Consider the following 23,003-nt stretch of genomic DNA (forward strand, 5'->3'; position numbering starts at 1 on the left):
ATCATGCTTGGCATCATCTCTAGGCTACGTGCTTACCTGTTGAGACATGATAGGGCCATTGTTGCTATTTTGAGTGCTTTGCCTTGATAGTAGTCATATTCTCAGTCATAATTTATCATCTGCATGTTATATCTCAGTCTCTATATATTATTCTTATATCATATCACATGTTGTTAATACCTCTTATATGTGATACTATTTGGGCTGAGTTCTATAAGATGTGATCCATTGTGACTTGAGCGGATGATGACTGATGTGGGCCATAAAGCCGTATTGTGATTGATATTTGGATCGGGTTGCACTCCATAATGGATTGATATTTGGATCCGGTTGCACGCCATAATAAATTGATATTTGGATCGGGTTGCACACCACATCAGTAATATTGATTGTTGATTTATATCCGATCAGCGCTTGGCCAAGGACTAACCCCTCCGGAGTCTAGTATTCACAGTGAGCACAAGAACATGGTCATATATGTGCTTTGGTGAGGGGCATTTGTGCCAGGCACCTGTACACTGCTGAGTGTGGTTTTGTGTGTGATGGTGAGGGGCACTTGTGCCAGGCACCGTGAGCATGCTGAGTGTGAGTATACCTGATGGCTTCACTATGATGTTATTGACTTGACATGTATATTTAACATGCATGCATAGAGACGTATTTTTCTCATGCTAGATGGTAAGTAAAATGTCTTATCTGTTGTTAAATGTTTAAAAATCATAGTTTTCTTGAAAAATTCATATTTTAGTTATTTCGGAGGTAAGGTTGGGGATTTGACTGTTATAATTGAAAAACAGGTCTAATTTTTCGTATTTGTTAACGAGTTGAATATGATATCACTTGAGTTGTTTTCTTGTCTCGTCATTATTATATCATGTGTTGTCATTGATTATTGGTATTGGACATTTCCCTTCTTCTGAGCTCGTCACTGCTTTTAACCCGAGGTTAGATTTGTTACTTATTAAGTACTTGGGGTCGGTTGTACTCACACTACACTTCTGCACCTTGCATGCAGATCTTGGAGCTGAGATGAGGCGGATAACGGGAGCTGGCATTAAAGATGTACCTACTTTTTTGGATATAGATACTACTTGTCCTTGGTAGTTTTGGATCCGCACTCTGTTTATGTGTATTTCAAACAGATATTGTATTTATGTTCATACCAGCTTTGTAAATCTAAATTTTAGTGGCTCATGGCTTGTACTACCAATCCTTGGGATGTTTTATACAATTCAGTTATTTTTATTCATTATTATTAATGATCTTTCACTTGGGTTACATTATTATATGTTTGGCTTACCTAGCACTGGGGTTAGGTGTCATCACGACTAGGTGGATTTTGGGTCGTGACATTTGTCTCGAATAACTTCATTCCTAATCTTATCTCTCCTGATACACCCACACATCCATCTCAACATTCTCATTTTTGCTACTTTCATCTTCTGCACATATGAGCTCTTGACTGGCTAACACTCAGCCCCATACAGCAGGGTTGGTCAGACCACCACTATGTAAAATTTACCCTAAGTCTTCGCGACACATTCTTATCGCATAGAACACTGAATGCGAGCCCCCACTTCATCCATCCCGCTCTAATACGATGGGTGTCATCTTCGTCAATCTTCATGTTACCTTGCATAATAGATCTGAGATACTTGAAACTACTTCTCTTGGGGATGACTTGTGTTTCGAGCTTCACATCCACGTCTGCCTCAAGAGTCCCATAACTGAATTCGTACTCCAAGTACTCTATTTTGGTCCTGTTCAACTTGAAACCTTTAGACTCCAAGGTCTGTCTCCAAACCTCCAACCTTGTATTAACCCTACCTCATGTCTCGTTGATCAACACTATATCATCAACAAATAATATGCACCATGGCACCTCCCCTTGGATGTGTCGCGTCAGCACGTCCATTGCCAGGGCAAATAAGAATGGGCTAAGAGCTGATCCCTAGTGCATCCCCATCACAACTAGAAAGTGTTTCGAACACCTCACATAGTCCTCACCTGGGTCTTAAAACCATCATACATATCCTTAATCATCCTAGTATACGCTACCGGGACGCTGCTAACCTCCAAACACCTCCACAGAACCTTCCTCGAAACTTTATCATACTTTTTTTCAAGGTCAATGAACAACATATGCAAGTTCTTCTTTCTCTCCCTATACTGCTCCACTAATCTCCTCACCAAATGAATAGCTTCCGTCGTCGAACACCCCGGCATGAATCCAAACTGGTTTTCGAAAATAGAAACGCTCCTCCTCACCCTGACATCCACACTCTCTCCCAAACCTTCATGCTCTAGCCATCTACATAGTACTCAAATAAATGAGTCATCTAATCATAAAACCACCCAAATTATATTCACAAAATAAAATAATTTGGTCAAAACAGGAAGTAGTTATATGATGTAATTGTGTCTGTAACTGAAAAAGTCTTTTTTCATCTAATTAAGTAAAACCAATAAGATTTAATATCATAGTAGATATATTGAAACAACTAACTCATAAGTTAAAAAGAGTATTTTGGCATGAAATTTTCGTAGATTAGGAAAAAATAAGAAGGTATCTTTATACAAATCGCTGTCAGATTTACTTTTTACTTTTTATATTTGGTATATATATATATATATATATATATGTAATAATTCGATCAGCCGTTTTGTGTATTTGAGCCCCATTTCCCATTTTAATGCTTCACACATGTGCATTTGTAGTTTTATGACTTGCGGGGATAATTAGTTTTGTTTGAAGGCTTTGGGTTGATTTGGACCCTTTGGTTCTTGGTTTCGAAGCTTAAGTTAGAAATATTGACCTAGGTTTGAATTTTGTGAAAATGACCCCGGAACGATGTTTCGATTGCTCCTATAGGTTCGTATCGTGATTTTGAACTTGGGCATATGCCCGAAATTGAATTCGAAAGTCCCTAGGTTGATTTAACTTATTTTGCCAAAAGTTGATAATTTGAGGTTTAGAAGTTTCCCTAAGTTTGACCGTAGGTTGACTTTATGGCTATTAAGTTCAAATTTTGGCTTAGGACTTCGAATAGGTCCGTTTTGTTATTTGGAGTTTATCTACAAAATTTGATGTAATTTGGAGTTGGTTTGATAGGATTCGGATGCTTGTTGTGACTCTAGAGGTTTTTGAGTTTTCTTTTGAAGTTCATGCGTTTTGATGTCAGATTCGTGGTCCTAGATGTAATTTTGGTGTTTTGATTCATGAGCGAGTTCGTATGATTTTTTTTATACTTGTGTGGATATTTTTTAGCCCCGAGGGTTCTGGTGAGTTTCAGACGTGTTTCAAAATGGTTTTGAGCTGGTTCAGATTTGCCGGTGTGCTAGTGCTCCAGCTATCGCAATTGCGAGCACCAACATCACAATTGCAATCATAACAGAGGGGTCTCAGATGCCGCATTTATGATACCTTGATCGCATTTGAGAAGTGTAGGCCAGGTTGTGTAGATTCGCAATTGCGACTAATTGGTCACATTTGCGATGGGAGCAAGCTTCGCAAATGCAAAGCCAGTGTCGCATTTACAGCATCCCTCAAGGCTGTCAGGTGCCGCAATTGCGAGTCCTTCTTCGTAATTACGAACCCAGGGCCGCAAATGTGACATCTACAGTTGAACAAGTACCCACTACCGCATATTGATAATCTATTTGACCAGCTTCAGGGTGCTCGGGTATTCTCGAAGATTGATTTGAAGTCAGGGTATTATCAGTTGAAGATCGGGATTCAGACATTCCAAGCAATACTTTCATTACTCGCTATAGTCACTATGAGTTTCTGGTGATGTCATTTGGGCTGACCAATGCCCCAACAACCTTTATGCACTTGATGAACAATGTGTTCTAGCCATATCTTAATGCTTTCGTCATTGTGTTCATTGACGACATATTGGTGTATTCTCGTAGCCGAGAGGATCATGAGCAACACTTGAGGATCGTGCTGCAGACCTTGAGGGAGAAGAAGTTATATGCAAAATTCTCCAAGTGTGAGTTTTGGCTTGATTCAGTGGCGTTTTTGTGTCATGTGGTGTCTAGTGAAGGGATTAAGGTGGATCCAAAGAAGGTGGATGCAGTTCAGAGTTGGCCCAGACCGTCTTCTGCTGTAGAGATTCAAAGTTTTCTAGGCTTGGTTGGCTATTATCGCCATTTTGTGGAGGGTTTTTCATCATCGCAGCTCCTTTGACAAAATTAACTCAGAAGGGTGCTGTATACAGGTGGTCCAACGAGTGTGAGGAGAGCTTTCAAAAGCTTATGACTTCCTTGACCATAGCTCCAGTTCTGGTTTTGCCTTTAGCGTCGGGTTCATATACGATTTATTGTGATGCTTCACAGATTGGCATTGGGTGTGTATTGATACAGGAGGGTAGAGTGATTGCTTATGCTTGGTGTTAGTTGAAGCCCCAGAAGAAGAACTACCCAGTGCATGATTTAGAGTTGGCTGCCATTATTCACGCATTGAATATTTGGAGGCACTATCTCTATGGTGTGTCTTGTGAGGTATTCATAGATCATCAAAGTCTACAACACTTGTTTGAGCAAAAAGATATGAACTTGAGGAAGAAGAGGTGGTTAGAGTCGTTAAAAGACTATGATATCACCATTCTTAATCATCTCGAGATGGCCAATGTTGTGGCCGATGCCTTGAGTAGGAAGGCTGAGAGTATGGGTAGCCTTCCATATATTCCAGTTGGAGAGAGACCGTTAGCATTGGATGTTCAGGCTTTGGCCAATCGGTTTGTGAATTTGGATATTTCGGAGCCTAGCTGGGTTCTTGCTTGTATGGTTTCTCGGTCTTCGTTGTATGAGCGCATCAAGGCGTGTCAGTATGATGACCCCCCCCCCCCATCATTTGCTTGTCCTCAAGGAGGTTTCTATTGGAGATGATGGGGTGTTGCGGATGCAGGGCCAAATTTGTGTGCCCAATGTGGATGGGTTGTGTGATTTGATTCTTTAGGAGGCCCACAGTTCGCGGTATTCCATCCATCCAGGCACCGCGAAGATGTACCAGGACTATCAGCCAGTGAAGTACGAGCATTAGAGGCCAGGCAGTTTGCTTCAGAGACTTGAGATTCCAGAGTGGAAGTGGGGGTGCATCACCATGGATTTCGTTGTTGGACTCCCATGGACCTTGAAGAAATTTGATGCAATATGGGTTATTGTGGATAGACTGACCAAGTCTGCACATTTCATTCCAGTTGTGACTACCTACTCTTCAGAGCAGCTGGCTCAGATCTATATCTATGAGATTGTTCGTCTTCATGGTGTGACGGTGTCTATTATCTCCGATCAAGGCACGCAGTTCACATCGCATTTCTGGAGAGTCGTACAGCGTGAGTTAGGCACATAGATCGAGTCGAGCACGTCATTTCACCCCCAAACGGACGGGCCGTTTGAGCGCACCATTTATATCTTGGAGGATATGCTACGTGCATGTGTTATGGACTTCGAAGGTTCTTGGAATCAGTTCCTACTGCCTGCAGAGTTTGCCTACAACAACAACTACACATCGAGTATTTAGATGGCTCCTTATAAGGCCTTATATTGGAGGCAGTGTCATTTTCCAGTTGGGTGGTTAGAGCCGGAGGAGGCTAGGGTGTTGGGCGCTGATTTGGTTCGGGATGGCTTGTAGAAAGTCAAGTTGATTCAGTATCGGCTTCGTACAACACAATCCAGGCAGAATAATTATGCTAATCGGAGGGCTCGTGATGTAGCATTTATGGTGGGAGAGAGGCTCTTGCTCAGAGTTTCACCCATGAAGGGTGTGATGAGGTTCGGAAAGAAGGGCAAGTTGAGCCCTAGGTATATTGGCCCTTTTGAGATTCTTGAGAGAGTGGGTGAGGTGGCCTACAGACTTGCATTGCCACCCAGCTTATCGGGAGTTCATCCGGTGTTCCATGTTTCCGTGATCCGAAATTATTTTAGTGATCCGTCTCATATATTAAATTTCAGCTAAGTCCAATTAGACAAGGATTTGACTTATGTTAAGGAGCCGGTGGCTATCTTGGACAGGCAGGTCCGGAAGTTGAGGTCAAAGAATATTGCTTCAGTGAAGGTTGAATGGAGGGGTCAACCGGTCGAGGAGGTGACCTGGGAGACCGAGCACGACATGTGGAGTTATTATCCTCACTTTTATGACACTTCATGTATGTCTTTATGCACGTTCGAGGACTAACATTTATTTTAAGAGGGGGAGAATGTAACGACTCGACCGGTCATTTTGCATATTTGAGCCTCGTTTCCCCTTTTGATGCTTCATGCATGTGCATTTGTGGTTTTATGACTTGCGGGGATGGTTAGTTTTGTTCCAGAAGGTTTTGGGTTGATCCCTATAGTTCTTGGTTTAGAAGCTTAAGTTAGAAATGTTGACCTAGGTTTGACTTTTGTGAAAAGGATCCCGGAACGATGTTTCATATCGTTATTTTGGACTTGGGAGTATGCTCGAAATTGAATTTGGATGCCCCCAGGTTAATTTGACTTATTTTGCCAAAAAATGGTAATTTAAGGTTTAGAAGTTTTCCTAAGTTGGACCGTAGGTTTACTTTATGGCTATTGGGTCCAGATTTTTATTTTGGGACTTGGAATAGGTCTGTTTTGCTATTTGGAACCGGTCTGCAAAATTTGGTGTAATTTGGAGTTGGTTTGATAGGATTCAGACGCTTGGTTGTGATTCTAGAGGTTTTTAAGTTTTCTTTTGAATTTCATTCTTTTTGATGTTCGATTCATGGTCCTAGATGTTATTTTGGTGTTTTGATTGCATGAGCGAGTTTGTATGATATTTTTAGACTTGTGTGGATGTTTGATTTTGAGCCCCGAGGGCTCGGGTGAGTTTCGGACGTGTTTCGAAATGGTTTTGAGCTGGTTCAGGTTTGCGGGTGTGCAGTGCTCCAGTCATTGCAATTACGATCACCACCATCGCAATTGCGATCATAACAGAGGGGTCTCAGGTGTTGCATTTGCGATACCTTGATCGCATTAGCGAAGTGTAGGCTAGGCTCCGTAGCTTCACAATTGCGACCAATTGGTCGCATTTGCGATGGGAGCAGTCTTCATATTATGTCGCATTTGCGGCGTCCCTCTAGGCTGTCAGGTGCCGCAATTGCGAGTCCTTTTTTTCAATTGCAAGGGTTCGTAATTGCGAACCTAGGGTCGCAAATGCAACATCCATGCCTGAATAAAAAGGCTGGGAAGACGGGATTTGATCTCATTTCTTACATTTTAGAACCCTAGACTCGGTAGGAGGCGATTTGGAGAGGGGATTTTCACATACAATCATTGGGTAAGTGATTTTGATCGATTTTCAATAATATTACATGATTATATATGAGATTTAACATCAAATTCATAAGAATCTAAAAGATATTTTGAGAAATTTTGTCTATGTTTTGTAAAATAAAAATTTGAAATTTGAGAGTCGAAATGGACTCGGATTTGAAAACAAAATACATATATGGACTCGTAGGATTACGGGTACTCGAGATCTACACTTGGACTCAAGTTTTGACCGGGCGGGCTCGAGGTTGACCTTTGTTGATTTTTGGGGAATTGTGTAAAGATCATAGCTTTATTAATCGTAATTGGTTTCTCTCGCATTGTTTGATGATTAAAGTCATTTTTTGGTAGATTTGAGACGTGTAGAGGAAAATTTTAAGGGAAAAGCTATTTTTGAGTGTTGATTTGGCCTAGTTGAGGTAAGTATCTTGCCTAACTTTATGTGAAAAAATACACCTTAGGATTGGGTTTGGTTGTGCTATTTGATTATGTGAAAGACGTTTACATGAGGTGACGAGTGTGTGCACAGACTTATATGTGAAAATTGATCGGGTTAGACTCCTAGGTTAATCATTAACATTTAATTGAAGTTGTTATCATTTGTTCTATCTTTCATTGTCAAGTTTATTCTTACATGCTTTAATTGAAGTTGTCATTATATGTTCTAGTTCCCATTGTCGAGGTTGCTCTTATATGCATTTGTTAATAGTTGTTGTCACTTGCTATTCTTTCTATTTGTTGAGTTATTCTCATGCATTTAGTCGTAGTTTCTATACCATTCTATCTCCTTTATTGTTAAGCTCATATTATGCAGCACAATTTGAAGATGCCATTTCATAGAAATACCTTCATTGTTGAGTTATTGAACGTAGTTGTTGAAAGCTATTAACACGGTTATGATTGAAAGTATTGGTTATTGGAATACCTTTCCTTGTTGAGTTATTTGTCATTCATTTTGTTGTTATTGAGATTCTTGTACACATTGTGGTTGAGCTATAAGCTATGTGTTGTGGTGACATTGGTATTGTTGATTTTGGCAATGTTGTGGCATATGGGCACATGTGATGCGAGTTGATTATTGTGTTGTGATATTGATGCGCATGCGACGGTATACGGATAGGGGTTGATGAGCATGCAGCGAGATAAGGTGAGATTTATATGCGTGTTGCTAATAAGGGAATTAATTGAAGCCACACGGTGAGATAAAGGGGTTAAAGTGCGTGTAGCTATTTCGGAAAAAAGTTTTTTAAAATAAATACAAGGCTCATGTGGCGATATAAGGAAGATTGTTATTGTGACTTGTGAAATGTGAATATGAGGTGTGATACCTCGGTTGTGATTATTGTTGTACATTCTTTTTTGAAAAGGCTTGTTGATTTGAACGGTTATTGTCTTTCCTTCATTCGTTTTACTACTATTTTTACGATACTTGATCACTTATTGTTCTTATCATGTGTTCACTCTTTGTTGCTCTTTATTACCTTATTTTTCATTATTAGCCTTATATAATTGTACTATTTTGTTATCATTTATTTCCATACTTTTCGTTATTAGATTATATTAATATTTTGTTTAGGTTTTCATGTCTAGTAGGTGTTTTGACCTGGCCTCGTCACTACTCTAACGAGGTTAGGCTTGATACTTACTGGGTACCGTTGTGGTGTACTCATACTATGCTTCTGCACATTTTTGTACAGATTCACGTACTTCTGCTCGTGCCGGATGCCAGCGATTTGACCTGGATATCCCGAAGACTTCAAGGTATACATGCTTGATGCTCGTAAGGTCCGGAGCCACCTTCTATTATTGCCTTTACTACTGTTTATCTTTGTTATCAAACAGTGTTGTATTAGAGATTCTTAGTATATTTCAATAGAGCTTATGAATTAGTTCCATTGATTTTGGGGATATTGTGACTGTTGTACCATTTTGGTTTCATTATGATAGTTATCAGTTTAATTTATCATTTTAGTCGTTAATTATGCTAAATTCTCAATGTATGTTAGGTTTACCTAGTCTTAGAGACTAGTGTTGCTATGTGACTTGCGGGGGTGATTGGTTTGGTTCCGGGGATATTTCGGAATGAGTTGGGACATTTAGTCCCAAGGTTGGAAGCCTAAGTTGAAAGAGTTGACCGGATATTGACTTATATGTAAATGACTCCGGAATGGAGTTTTGATGGTTTGTGATAGATCTGTATGGTGATTTTGGACTTAGGAGTATGTTCGGATATTGATTTGGAGGTCCATAGATGATGTTTGCTTGAATTGGCAAAAGTTGGAAAAGTCAAAGTTTGCAGAGTTGAGAAGTTTGACCGAGAGTTGACTTTGTGGTTACCGAGCTCGGATTTTAGTTTTGGAAGTTGGAATAGGTCAGTTGTGTCATTTATGACTTGTGTGCAAAATTTGAGGTCAATCGGAGTTGGTTTGGTATGTTTCGACATTAGTTTTGGAAGTTAGAAGTTCATAAGTTCATTAGGCTTGAATCGATGCGCGATTCGTAGTTTTGGTATTATTTGATGTGATTTGAGGCTTTGAGCAAGTTCGTATGATGTTTTAGGATATGTTGGTATGTTTGGATGGGGTCCCCCGGGCCTCGGGTGTGATTCGGATCATGTTCGGCGCATTAATGGACTTTGGAGAACTGCTGATTTTTACATCTAGTTTCCTCTTTCGCGATTGCGGAGAAGGAGACGCGATCGCGAAGAGTTATTGTTGGCAGCATGGAATTTGTTCTCTGTGTCTGCGATAGAGTGTTTCTGTTTACGTAGCCTTGTGAGGCTCAGGTCATCGCGGACGCGAGGAGGTCCGCGCGATCGCGTAGAGGAGTGGTCAGCTGGGAGTCAGGCCCTAAGCCTACGCGATCACAGATGTGTGAACGTGTTAGCGGAGTGTCAGGTGGTGACCAACGCATTCGCAACTGGGACTTCATGTTCGCGTAGGCTATTTTGGAGGGCAGTGATTTTTGTTCTTCGCGATCACGTGGGACTTTCCGTGATTGCGAAGAGGAGCATCTGGGCAGAATATAAGATTCAAAAACGAGGGTTAGAGTATTATTTCACCTTTACTTTGGGAGCTCGAATTGAGGCAATTCTTGGAGGGATTTTCAAGGAATTGATTGGGGTAAGTGATTCTAACTCGGATTTGGCTAATATACATGTATCTATCATTGTTTTTACCATTTAATTATTGTTTTGGGTTGGAAAAATAGGGAAAAAATTGTTTAAACTTCATAAACTATAATTTGAGGATTTGAAGGTCGAGTTGAGATCGGAATTGAGTATTTTTAGTATGGTTGGACTCGTTGTTGAATGGATGCTCAAAGTTTTTGTTAATTTTATCGGATTCCGAGATGTGGGCCCGGGGTTGACCTTTTGAGTTGACTTTTTGACTTTTGTTAAAGAACCTAGCTTTATCATATGGAATTGATCCTTATAGCTTGTGTTGATTGTATTGAAATGTTTGTGGCTAGATTTGAGTCATTTAGAGGCCGATTCACGAGGCAAGGGCTTATTGGAGTATAGATTTGCACGATTTGAGGTAAATAACACTTCTAAACTTGGTTCTGAGAGTATGAATCCCTGAAATACGTGTTATGTGGTTGGTGTTGAGGTGACGCATATGCTAGGTGATGGGCGTGTAGGCGAGCACTGTAGTAATTATGACTCGGTTGATTCCGTGGAACTGTGTAGTCATCTAATCTTGTTATTATTCATGTATACTCCATGTGTTAGAGAATTTGAGTTGTGATTCATGTTAGAGATCATGTTTAGGCTATATGCTGGTACTGTTGGGACCCATATAGGTCATTTTTTTATTCTTGAGTTATTTGCTTAAATTGCAGTTATGTACTCAGTCGCATTCATCATTTGCATATCATATCTCAGTTTCTGTTATAATTTATTGTTACATCATGTATCATTGTTTTGAGCTGATTGGTATGAGTTGTGAGCCCGAGAAACTGGAGAGATTGATGACTGAGTGAGGCCGAGGGCCTGACTGTGAGTGATATTGATGGGATCGAGTTGCACGCCGTAACAAGTTTTGTTTATTCATGATGGGATCAGGTTGCACACCACAGCAGGTATTATTGATTCATGATGGGATCGGGCTACGCGCCGCAGCAGGTTTTATTAGCGCTTGGGTAGGATCTGCCCCTCTGGATTCTGACATACCAGTAGTGAGCGCAGGTACCGTACAATGCTGAGTGACTGAGTGTGATGAGTGAGAGCTGAGACAGTCAGATTGAGTACTCTGAGAGTGTGACTACATGAGGTTACCATTGTGATGCATTACATATGACATGCACATTTGACATGTAGATGTAGAGATGTAATATTTCCTCATATCAGTCATTCTTGACATATTTTATCCGTGTTGAGCTTAAACCATTAAACTTGAAAGCATGTCAATATTTCTACGCGTGGTTAAGAAAAATAAAAATATTATAATTATGTTACATAATCACATAAGGAAAGAATTTTCATAAGGTAAAATCTATTGATTTTGAAGTTTCAAATATTAAGATTTTTTATATTTTATTTTAAATAAGGAAGGATTCAATATGTAAATTTTATAGAGATACTCTGACTTTACGGAATTATTTTTTTTTTGGTCAAAAATAAAAAAAATTATTCAACCAATTGTATATATATACATCCACTAGTTCTGTTTAGACTCACGAACTAGCCATCTCTATTCATACCTATCTAAGAGCATTCACTATTTGTATTTATAAACATACTATCTACTCTTAGCTAGGATAACTGTTTAATCCATCTAATATCTTCCTCCATTTCTTGTAATTCTGCCTTCTGATGTGTAATTGGAGAACAATTTCTTTAAGTCTATGATGACTTTCCTGCCTTTCATTCTGGAATCTAGCATTTCGTTCACTCTATATGTGATAAACAGTTGCATCAAACAACCATGCTAGTACTTCTGCTTTAGCTCTGTTTCCTCGACTTCTCTTGGACATCCAGTTCACTTCCTCATTCCATGCCTTGGGTTGTCTACTTTCACCCATCCACCTCAGTAAGGAGGTCCAGATATGTCTTGCATAACTACATTCAAAGAACAAATATGCTAATGTTTCTGTGACTTCCATTGAACATAACACACAATCCTTTGGGACATTTATCCCCCATTTCTCTAATCTGTCAACAGTTGCAAGTCTTTGTCTAATGGCTAACCATAAAATGAATTTATGTCTGGGCAACTGACGTGCTCCCATAGTGAGGTGTTTCCATGGAACCTTCGGATATTGTGGCTGGAAGGATAAATAAACTTTCTTAATGTTGAAGCCACCATCACTGCTGCACTTTTGCAATTCCACCATGAAGTCCATATCTTCAAACCAGCTTCTTGCATCAAAGATTTTCCTCACGAGCCAACATGCTTGTGGGGGGTCTTCATAGTAGCTAGATCTTTATTATTTATATAGTAACCATGTATCCACTGCACCCACAAGGATTCTTTTCTTGATGCAACTTCCCACAATACCTCGCAGATAACTGCTTTATTCCAAAGATTGAAGTCTATCAACTTTAGACCTCCTGCAGCCCTTGGCATACATAGTGATTCCCATGAGATCAGTGCTTTCCTTGAGGCTTCATAACTCCCAGTCCATAGAAAGGTTCTGCAAATGCTGGTGATTAGTTGTATAACTTTCTTTGGTAACACAAAGATCTGAGCTCAATATGTTTGCATTTTAAAGAGAACACTCTTGATCAGTTGTACTCTCCCACTATAAGATAAGAATTTGGTAGTCCAACACCTGATCCTTGATATCATTTTCTCCACAATTGGCATGCGTTGTTGAATGGTGATCTTTTTGGATGAGAGTGGTACACCCAAATATTTGAATGGCAGCTCACCTAATGCAAATTGCATTTCATTCAGGATCTGATCCTTTAATACTTGTGGAACACCAGAGATGTATAATGAACTTTTGTCCAAATTTGCCTTCAAACCAGACAAACTAGAGAAATGATTGAAAGCTTGAATCATCAGTTGTATGGAATTCTATCAGCCCTGCAGCACATAAGCAAGTCATCAGTAAAGAAAATATGCACCAACTTCATTCTACTACATCCAGGGTGATAATTGAAGTCCGGGTTATGTTGCAGCTGTTTTAAGGATCTGTTGAGATATTCCATGATCAAGACAAATAGATATGGGGACATGGGGTCACCCTGTCTCAGTCCTTTCTTTGCCATAAACTTTGGAGTGATTCCACCATTTATTAAAATGGAATAGCTCTCAATAGTCACACACTCCATGATCCACCCAACAAATTTCCTAGGAAATCCAAATTCTAGCAGAACAGCTTTAAGGAAGTCCCATTCCACTGAGTCATATGCCTTCCTTATATCAACTTTGATAATACATCTAGGAGAGATTCCCTTTTGTGTATAACCTTTTACAAGCTCATGTTCCACAATGACATTATCTAGGATACTCCTTCCTGTTATAAATGCCGATTGTGAGGCTCCAACTATTTGATCTACTACCAATTTGAGTCTGGCAGTGAGAATTCTTGCTATCAGCTTATATAAAGTTGTACAGCAAGCACTGAGCCTGTATTCCTTCACATAAGTAGGATTTGTCACTTTTGGCACTAGGGTAAGAGTAGTCAAATTGGCCTTTCTTAGCATTTTCCCAGATTCAAAGAATTGTAAGACAACTACACTTACTTCCTCCCCTATTATATTCCAATATTCTTTAAATAATTTTGCATTGAATCCATCCACCCCTGAAGCCTTATCATTTGGTAGCTCTCTCAATGCCTAAAGAATATCCAACTTCGTGACAGGTTGAATCAACAGCATTTGTTGATCCCTCTGCAAGCAAGGGCCATCCTTGGCAATGTGAGTATTTAAACAGGGTAGTTCTTGAGCTCTACTTCCCATCAGCTTTTGAAAAAATGCTATGAATTCCTTCTGCACCTGCTTGGGATCTGTTAGTTTTACTCCATGCTCATTGTATATAGTTGCAATATTGTTCCTGGAATGCCTAGCTTTGAGTTGAGCATAGAAGAACTTAGAGTTTGAATCCCTATGTGTGATCCAAACAACTCTGGACTTCTGTCTAAGGACTCTCTCCTGAATTGTGGCCCATTTCTCCAATTTCAGCACTAACTCTTTCTCTTCCATAATCAATTGAGCAATGTAAAGGTCTGCTTCCAGATCTTCCTGAGTATCTTTAAGCTTTGCTTGCAGGTCCTCAATTTTTTGATCCAGCTTATTCGTCTCTTGGCTCATCTGCTTCATGGAAAGTTCTATTTGCTTTAACTTCTTACAAACTCCATACATAGCATATCCAGGTACATTGGATTTCCATATAGACTTCACCACTTCTTTGAATGAATGTTGCTGCAGTAGAACATTAAGGAGTCTGAATGGCTTTGGGAGTTTTTGTCTGATAATATTAGTAGTAAGTAGTATATGAGAGTGGTCTGAACAGCCAGGATATAAATAGTGAGCTTCTATACTACTATACATGCTAATCCATTGGGCATTGCCAAATGCCCAGTCTATCAAGCTATAGATCTTGTCTCCAGGATCCCTCTTGTTACACCAAGAGTACTGGCATCCCTTTCTTCTGATCTTACCAAGCCCAACCTCATCCACACAGTCTTGAAAATCTTGTGTTTCAATCTGTTGAACTGGTGCTATTGATACCTAATTTTGCCCTCATATTTTTAAAATAATATATATACTTTCAAAACATCATTTTTGCATCATTATTTAGTTTACAAATCTATACAAGCATTTTCTATAATTTTTTATAATTTTAGAGCTTTAAAATTGATTTTTCTATATTTAAATTTGTTTGAATAATTATTAATTGCTCCTTCAAATTATTTTTGTGATGACTTAGTTACCTAAAATTATTATTTGCACCTATAATACATGTTTTAAATATTTTTACTTCATTTTAAAAAGATATTTGCACTAAGATTCTGGGTTCTCGCTCTTTGATTGATATTCAAAGTATTGTGGAGTTGGTTCTTTCTTGTTGTCTATTTTTGTCAACTGGTAAATCTTTTGGTTTTTACAATTTTGTTCTTCTGTGTTCACGATTTGCAATTTTTACCTCTGAAATTCGTGACCTAATGTGTTCTGGGCTACTTCTGTGTGCAGCCTTGTTAATTTTTGCACTTGTTTTGAACCTCTTTAGCATTTGATTTTAAATAAAGCTGCCAGTTCTGAGATATGTTATTTGAATATGCTTCACCTGAATAATTTAGACCCTCTTAAGCTTAATGTGTTGATACCTGAATGTCTATATTTGCTGTTTGACATGAGTTTGTCTTTCCTACTCTGTTCTGCATTCCTGTAATGACTAACTCGCATCTATAATATGTTCACTGTTAACTATGATCCACTCCCATGCTAGTTTTGACACTTTGTCATGTCTTTGTTTGCTAAATCTCATATCCTTTAGAGATTATTTGAACCTTTAGAGTAGCTATCTCAACTTGTGTTTCCTTACCATGTTTGATACTGTTTTTCTTCATGATGTAAGTTAACATGTCTGTCTTTTGATATTGTGATAGATACTTAACATGATTTGGTCCCCTAGGTTCTAATACTTTAAGTTAATGCTCTACTTCAGACTCGTTTGGTATTATGCACCTTTGTATGTCAATCTTATAATCTTAGAAACTTTGATGCCCTTGTCTTTCACAAAAAATGTTTTCTGCCCAATATGCTAAGTGTTTGAATTTGTGATAACAACTTGCTCTTTGAGTTTTGTTAATTCTCTTTACTTGTATGTCACCCATGTTATGTCTACTTTCTAAAATACAAATGCACCTCTTCAAATTCTGTCCTCTTAATCACTGTTCCCTCACTCTCATTTGGTACCTACACTATTCTGAACATATCACTCTTGGCCGGCTGAAAACCAAGGCCACTAAGACTTCTCTATTGACCACCCTAGTGTGAGCATTGCTCGGGGTTCAATTGAGGCCCTTGTGAACTTTGACACACTTGGGCTTGGTCCTAGTCACTCTCTCAACCTCCAAAACTATTCTTACTATTCTACTTCCCTGTCATGTACTGTGTATCTATATTGGTTGTTCCAAATGGTGCAACACTTGGTGCTGTGGCTAAGTGAATTGGTTTGGACTTTTCTATGGACCCTTGAGTCGTGTATTGAACGTGGCTCTTTGTTAAAGGCCTGGGTACGCTGTGTAAGAGATATGGAAGGCCCAGCAATGATGGGTATTTATTTGTTTTATTTGGGCCTATTGTGGGCCTGTTCACTGTTATGTACATTGTTACTTTACTTATTATTGGGCCTGTAATAATCTTTGTATAAATAATTGGGGTTGTTAGTAAAGGGGAAATGGGGTAGATTTTAATATTTACCTACGACGGGTAGATAGCATGCCTATAGGACTTAATAATATGTTTGCTATATGTATCATTCACTCTCTACGCACACTGTAAAAATTATGCCATTAGGAAAAGCACACACTCACACTACTTGTCTACTAGTAAAGAATGAGCTCAAATGCCTCCATTATCCTTGTTGCTATATGTTATTAGAAAACCTGCCCATAGAAAATAAATATCGTTGAACTTTTCTTCAATTTGCATCGCTGCAGTATATCCACTAGAGACCATGCCTATAGGATTTTAATCATCTCATTTGTTATAGTATTGCACTGTTCACCTAGAAAACATGCCTATAAAGTTAAATTATAACAATAAAATCAGTTTCAAGTGCTAATCGTTAAAGATCATGCCTATAGGATACCACAATTCACCTAAATAACTATTATTGATGCCCCTCTCAACATTGTTTATTGTTCACTTAGACCACTATCAAAAGCGTGAGTAATTCTGGGTTTCTCTTGATAGATTCCACTGTCCTCACTACATAAATCACTTAGATGCCACATCTACAGGATTAATAATTGGAAATCTGCAATTTTAACAATCAATATGCGATAACTGTACAATCCTGTCTATGGGCGACGTTTGGTTTCTGAAACTGCTTGCATGCCTTAATGCCTTGTCACACAGAAATCATGTCTATAGGGATCTAAGTTCTTAATTCTGAACTGCTCAACATACAATTTGTCTTGCGTGCATTTATTGCTTAAGTGTGGAGGCAAATTTGAGCCTTGACTGTCTATATGTGAAGTCCAATGTGTTTTGTATGTCCCCTAGTTTTGACATTTCTGAGTAGCCTAAGTGAGGTCTAGAACTATCCAAATTAAAGGTCCAATACCTCCTGGACCATAGGTATGGGACGGGTAGTGCATGCATAGGGTACGACCTATAATTGAATTAGAACGCTTTTAGGTAACAACTTTAACATAGTAATCGGGTAGCATGAGAAGATAGTCTGTGCCCGCTGAATAATATGAGTAACACCCCATCTTGAGGGAGTTGCGAAGTATTATTTATGTTGCACTAGGTGATCCTTTAGGCTAAAACACTTAGGACCCCCCCCCCCCTTTATATGTTGTTATTAGATATAAATAGTTATATCCCTATATTCGCACTAAGATCTGTATTAATCATGTTGTAATAAAGTTCTTTGACTTCTAAATTCCCTTTATTTATTTGATCACCTAGCTTAATCGTAATCCACATAATCTTAAGTTCGGCCGAGACCCACAGTTGTGGACCTCGAGGAGTGCCTAACACCCTTCTCTTTAAGGTAACTTGAGTCCTTACCTGATCTTTGGTGGCGTTGACTAGTCAAATAGAGTTATCTGCATAATAGGTGCCCTAACGCACCTTAAAAATCGTTCGGTGGCGACTCTTCTCCTTTAGCACTTTACCTCCCATTCTAAAAGGAGTTGTCATGTGTCAAAATCCATTTTTTCGCGAGAAAAATAGGGCGCGACAGGTGCTCCATTAATTCTGTCATTAACTGATAGTATGGTGTTAAAATCCTCAAGAATAATCCAAGAGTCTACCATCATACTGTTGATTGATCTCACTTGTCTCCATATGTCTTTCCTTCCATCTATGGTGTTGTATCCATATACGAAAGTTACATAGCATGCAAATTGAGAGTCCTTATCTTTTACCTTGCCGTGAACAATTCGAGGCTTTGAGAACTGGATATCAACTTCCACCAGTTGTGGTTTCCAACAGACCCTTATTCTTCCATTTGGACAACCTACATAATCACAGTAAACCTGCCACTCTGCCCCTAACTTCCTTTGTATCTTCCCTGCTCTTCTAGTCTTAACTTTTGTCTCAAGGCAGCCCAAAAGAGCCACTTTATTCGTAAGCAGAAAGGATTTGAATTCCTTCTGCTTGTAGGGCTTATTCAGCCCTCTAATGTTCCATGATCCAAAGATCATGGAGGCTGCTTGGTTGGAATAATGCCCCTTACCATTTTGTTAGTGATAACCTCTGGTTGGATTCTCAAAGCACTGAACTGATTCCTTCTGAGCATAAGTTCCAGTTCATCAATCTCCTGGTGCTTATCAATAGTAATTAGCATTGCTTTCTTTCCCCTATCAATTTGTTTCCTCTACTGTTGCCCATCCCCTTTAGCCTCTTGTTCATTCTTAGGCTGCTCATTGCTAGTATCCTGCTCAGTTACTTGAGCATTAGTCTGATTATCCACTATCTGATTAGGCACATCCTTAGCTTTCCATTCCAATTTCTTTTGTTTCTCTTTGTTATTTTGTTAAGGCTGTTTAGGTTCTGCTGGTCCCTCCTTGCATTTCCCTGTGATATGCCCTACTTTCAAGCAATCTTGACAGTATATTGGCTTCCATTCATACTCAATAGATTGTGAGTAGTATTTTTCATCAGGTAGTTCAAGGGAGAGTGAGTCAGGCAAAGGTTGGGATATATCCATCTCGATCAATATCCTAGCATAAGCAATCCTTTGCTCTTGAGTAGTTAGTTTATCAGTACATACAGGATTACCAAGACAACTTGCTATTCTACCCAAATTGCTAGGGGCCCAGAAATGAATTGGTAGATTTGGAAACATAACCCACATAGGACAATTTGAGTAGATTTTTTATTCATTTGGAACTCTGGATCCCACTGTTTAAGAATGAATGGCCTATAATTGAACGTGTATGGCCCTTGTTGGAGAATCACTGCTTTATCTTCCTCATTCTCAAATTTGAAGATGAAATATCCATTATTATGAAGAAATACCTGAGGTGTATTGACGAAATTCCAGATTCCATAGACGAATTTGAGCATTTCCTTGAAGGTAGAGTTACCGCCAATCACATAACCAATTAATGCTAGACTCTACTTCTGATTCTGGTCAGCTATCTCCTGGGGATTTAGCTTGACTACCTTCACTCCATCTTTCATTACAGGTGAAAAGTAATCTAGCTTCAATCTCGTGTGTTGCTCTCTATTTCCTTTAACTACTTCAGTCATTGTAGGCTTGACTTCACTAGATGTGGCAGAGAAAGTCAATTTCCTCGCCGCATTCGTAGCCCCTGCATCAGGCTCCGGCGGAGTTTCTGTAATGTCCGGTTGGGGGCCTGTTTGTAGCACTATAGGAGCACTCCCCATTCCTGGAAGTTAATGGCCTAATTGAATCGGAGCTAAGGTCCGGGGAACGCCTGATTCTGGTGTCATCTGCCTAGATTCCAGCACCAGAACTTTGGACGAGACCGGCGCCAGACCCGGTTGCTTCTTCTTCCTCGTCATTGCAACTTTGAAGTCTTTATGGAATTATTTTATGATTAAGAAAATTGAAGAAGTAAAAATATTTTAGAAGTGAGATTAGTATTTAGTTTTTTTATTAGTATATAAAGTAAAATATAAGTCGATTTAAATCATAGATATTATGAGTTCCTGCATAGTTCAAATAAAGAAGGATTTAGTTGATTTCATAGTACCAAATAATTTTTAAAAAAAAGTAAATGATATTCTTATCCAATGTAAAATTAACCTGCGGACTTTCGAATTCGATTCCGAGCATACGCCCAAGTCCAAAATCACGATACGAAACTATCAGAGCCATCAAAAACACCGCTTCGGGGTTGTTTTCACAAAAGTTAATTTATTCCATCAAAGTTATATATTTTGGCTCTATTCTTACCGATATAATGTAACATTGCAAATGTAATTGTGCTGCGTTTTGAATTCTACCAGAAATCATGTATGCTCTAAAGTATATATTTAGTTTTTAAATCGAGCTAAACTCACACCAGAATACCGGAACCACCTCGCCATCTATACATAGGTCCGCTTACACTTTAGGAATAATCCAAACATGTTCATTAGGATCGTAATTAGCTCAAAATAAGTACAAAAATATACGAGGCTTTACACATTTTTATTGGACTAGTAAAACAATTTCCCGAGTTAAATATCTACTGAAGCAACGGAACTTTCAAAATGAAAACAAGAGTAAATAGATTGACCGGTTAGTCTCTAGTCTCTTCTCAAACTCTCTGGTGATGTGAAATATGCAAATATCTTCCACACAAAAAAAATATCTGCCCCAAGCCAAAAAAAAGAAAATCTTACTCTTTCCTGCCACTTTTTTCCTCTCTCCCCTCCAGCAGAAACAATGCATTCTGTAACTCTACCAATACAAACCATTCCCAACAAAAGCATAAACAAACTTCCAAATCCAAGGACTCCACTAGCAAATTCATGGAAATCCCACAACAATATTAATACAAATAAATGTCTCATGATATGCAGAGCCTATTCTTCTTCAATCACTGACTTTGACCTCTATGATCTTCTTGGAGTTGATAGTTCATCTAACCAGGCTCAGATTAAGCTGGCCTATAGGATGCTGCAGAAGCGATGCCACCCAGATATCGCCGGAGCATCTGGCCATGACATGGCTATTATCCTCAATGAAGCCTATGCTCTTCTTTCTGATCCAATTGCACGTATGGCTTATGATAAGGTCAGTTCATCCATGTAAATGCTGGAAAAAGTAGTAGTCTTTTGATTGTTTAGTATTGTGCACCTTGTATAAAAATCACTGCTATTCCATCCATCTAGGACGTGTTTTATGGATCCTACTAAATCTATTGCTTCCGATTCGGACTATGTATACATATGCAAAAGAAACTTCACAGTTAATAATCCACTATCCACCGACTTTAAATCTTGAATTCACGATAATTCTTAGGTAGACTATGCCAATCTTCTTAAAGAGAAAAAAATTTCTTTCCCTCACTTTCTTTGTTACCTTGTATTATCCTAAAAATTGGTCTTTAAATCAGCCTAAGCACATAGAAGATAAAACAGTTAATCTCTTCCTTTTTTGATGTTTCTGTTGTAATCAAATAATGCAGGAACTGACAAAAATTGCAGACTTAAGGGGGTACACAGGAAAACCTTTATATTCAGCATGGTGTGGTCCAGAGAACGAAGAAAGAGCTGTGTTTGTTGATGAAGTCAAGTGTGTAGGTTGCCTAAAATGTGCTTTATTCGCAGAAAAGACATTTGCTGTTGAATCTGTGTATGGAAGAGCCAGAGTAGTTGCTCAGTGGGCTGATACTGAACCCAAAATTCAAGAAGCTATAGATGCATGTCCAGTTGATTGCATCTCGTAAGACTATTTACTAATTGGGAGTTCAAACATTGATAGTTAATTGCTTACTTCTTCTTTCTGACATGTTCTCATAGGGTTGTTGAGAGGTCAAACTTGGCTGCACTTGAATTCCTAATGTCCAAGAAGCCGCGAGGCAGTGTTAGAATTGGGGCTGGCAATACTGTTGGTGCTCGCACCTCGAATATATTTGATGATCTAGAAAAATTTCAAAGCAGATATCAAGATGCCTTGAATAAAGCTTCCAAAACCAACCCTAAGGTAACCCTTGTTCTGAATATATTAGCACAAATGTTCTTTCTACAAGTCAAATGTGATAGCGATTTAGCCGGTGACATGGCCAATCAGGGTAGCATCCGTTTGACATACAACTCTTACTATATTTCAGGCTTCAGATGTGCAAAAAGAAGCACGAATGTCAGCATTTCAAGCAATCCGAGCAATGTCAAATTGGTTCTACTGGCAATCACCTATTATAGGAACTGCAGAAGCTGTCCAGGCTTTGGTACCAGTTAGGAGAAGGCTAATTGAACCCGACATTAAGAAGCTCAGAGCTACTGCAGCAGCTATGAAACAAGCCAAGGCAACAGTTGATCAAAGGTGCAACGATGAGTATTGGTCTCCATCAACCCCTGCACTTCCAGAAGCCACAAACACTAATTTGGTGGATGAAGTTTCCTCGAATGCTTCCTCTCCCCAAACACCGGTAGAATTCTATGATGAAGCTTTCTCACCTAAGGACAAACTTCAAGGCAATCCCTGGCTCTGGAGAGTGCCATTCGCAACAGCAACAGCAGCAGCAACTATAGTTTGGATAAAACTTGGAGAAGAAGCGACTGTTAGACTCAACGATCATATTGGTGGTTCTCTCGCATTAGACATTGTCAACAGCTCATGGCTGAAGGTCATTCTTGCAGGTGCTACATGGTATATGATTGGTATGGCTCTAGTGGAACTTGTGGGGTCTCTACAAAGTTTGTTTGGGAAGGACAGAAAATAGTGAACACTTTCATTCCAGAATACAAGTGCAAGCAGATAAATCTTGCAACATAAATGTAAAGTTACTATATGGCCTAATCAGTTCCTGTCCCAAGGGCCTCAAAGTCTGCTTATAGAAAAACAAAGCTTCACCTATGAGATTGCCTTGTATTCCACTTTACATATTTACGAGGTAAAACATTAAGAAAAACATAG

The 23,003-nt window shown here is 39.0% G+C and overlaps 3 protein-coding genes across 3 annotated transcripts; 1 reads left to right on the forward strand and 2 right to left on the reverse strand.

Moving 5' to 3' along the window:
* Positions 1–12,174: 12,174 nt before the first annotated feature.
* LOC142167227 (uncharacterized) lies at positions 12,175–12,624 on the reverse strand. Its single transcript, XM_075227385.1, has one exon. It carries the CDS (start codon positions 12,622–12,624, stop codon positions 12,175–12,177), a length of 450 nt encoding a protein of 149 aa, XP_075083486.1.
* Positions 12,625–13,285: 661 nt separating this feature from the next.
* On the reverse strand, positions 13,286–18,612 carry LOC107814971 (uncharacterized). Its single transcript, XM_016640471.2, has 3 exons — positions 18,334–18,612; positions 14,225–14,959; positions 13,286–14,065 (listed from the first exon to the last, which is right to left on the reverse strand). Exons 1-3 carry the CDS (start codon positions 18,610–18,612, stop codon positions 13,286–13,288), a joined length of 1,794 nt encoding a protein of 597 aa, XP_016495957.2.
* Positions 18,613–20,727: 2,115 nt separating this feature from the next.
* LOC107814972 (chaperone protein dnaJ C76, chloroplastic) lies at positions 20,728–22,943 on the forward strand. Its single transcript, XM_016640472.2, has 4 exons — positions 20,728–21,158; positions 21,553–21,809; positions 21,887–22,070; positions 22,198–22,943. Exons 1-4 carry the CDS (start codon positions 20,808–20,810, stop codon positions 22,807–22,809), a joined length of 1,404 nt encoding a protein of 467 aa, XP_016495958.2. The 5' UTR covers positions 20,728–20,807; the 3' UTR covers positions 22,810–22,943.
* The last annotated feature ends 60 nt before the right edge of the window (positions 22,944–23,003 follow it).

Source organism: Nicotiana tabacum, chromosome 12, assembly GCF_000715075.1.
Source record: "Nicotiana tabacum cultivar K326 chromosome 12, ASM71507v2, whole genome shotgun sequence".
Lineage (NCBI taxonomy): Eukaryota > Viridiplantae > Streptophyta > Magnoliopsida > Solanales > Solanaceae > Nicotiana > Nicotiana tabacum.

Coding starts and splice junctions, on each gene's coding strand:
- LOC142167227 (XM_075227385.1), bottom strand. CDS start 12,624: ATGGACTTCATGGTGGAATTGCAAAAGTGCAGCAGTGATGGTGGCTTC.
- LOC107814971 (XM_016640471.2), bottom strand. CDS start 18,612: ATGATCTTTGGATCATGGAACATTAGAGGGCTGAATAAGCCCTACAAG. Junction 14,960..18,333: donor CTCGAATTGTTCACGGCAAG/GTAAAAGATAAG, acceptor GGGCAAAATTAG/GTATCAATAGCACCAGTTCA. Junction 14,066..14,224: donor AACTAACAGATCCCAAGCAG/GTGCAGAAGGAA, acceptor GATATTCTTTAG/GCATTGAGAGAGCTACCAAA.
- LOC107814972 (XM_016640472.2), top strand. CDS start 20,808: ATGCATTCTGTAACTCTACCAATACAAACCATTCCCAACAAAAGCATA. Junction 21,810..21,886: donor TGTCCAGTTGATTGCATCTC/GTAAGACTATTT, acceptor ATGTTCTCATAG/GGTTGTTGAGAGGTCAAACT. Junction 22,071..22,197: donor CTTCCAAAACCAACCCTAAG/GTAACCCTTGTT, acceptor ACTATATTTCAG/GCTTCAGATGTGCAAAAAGA.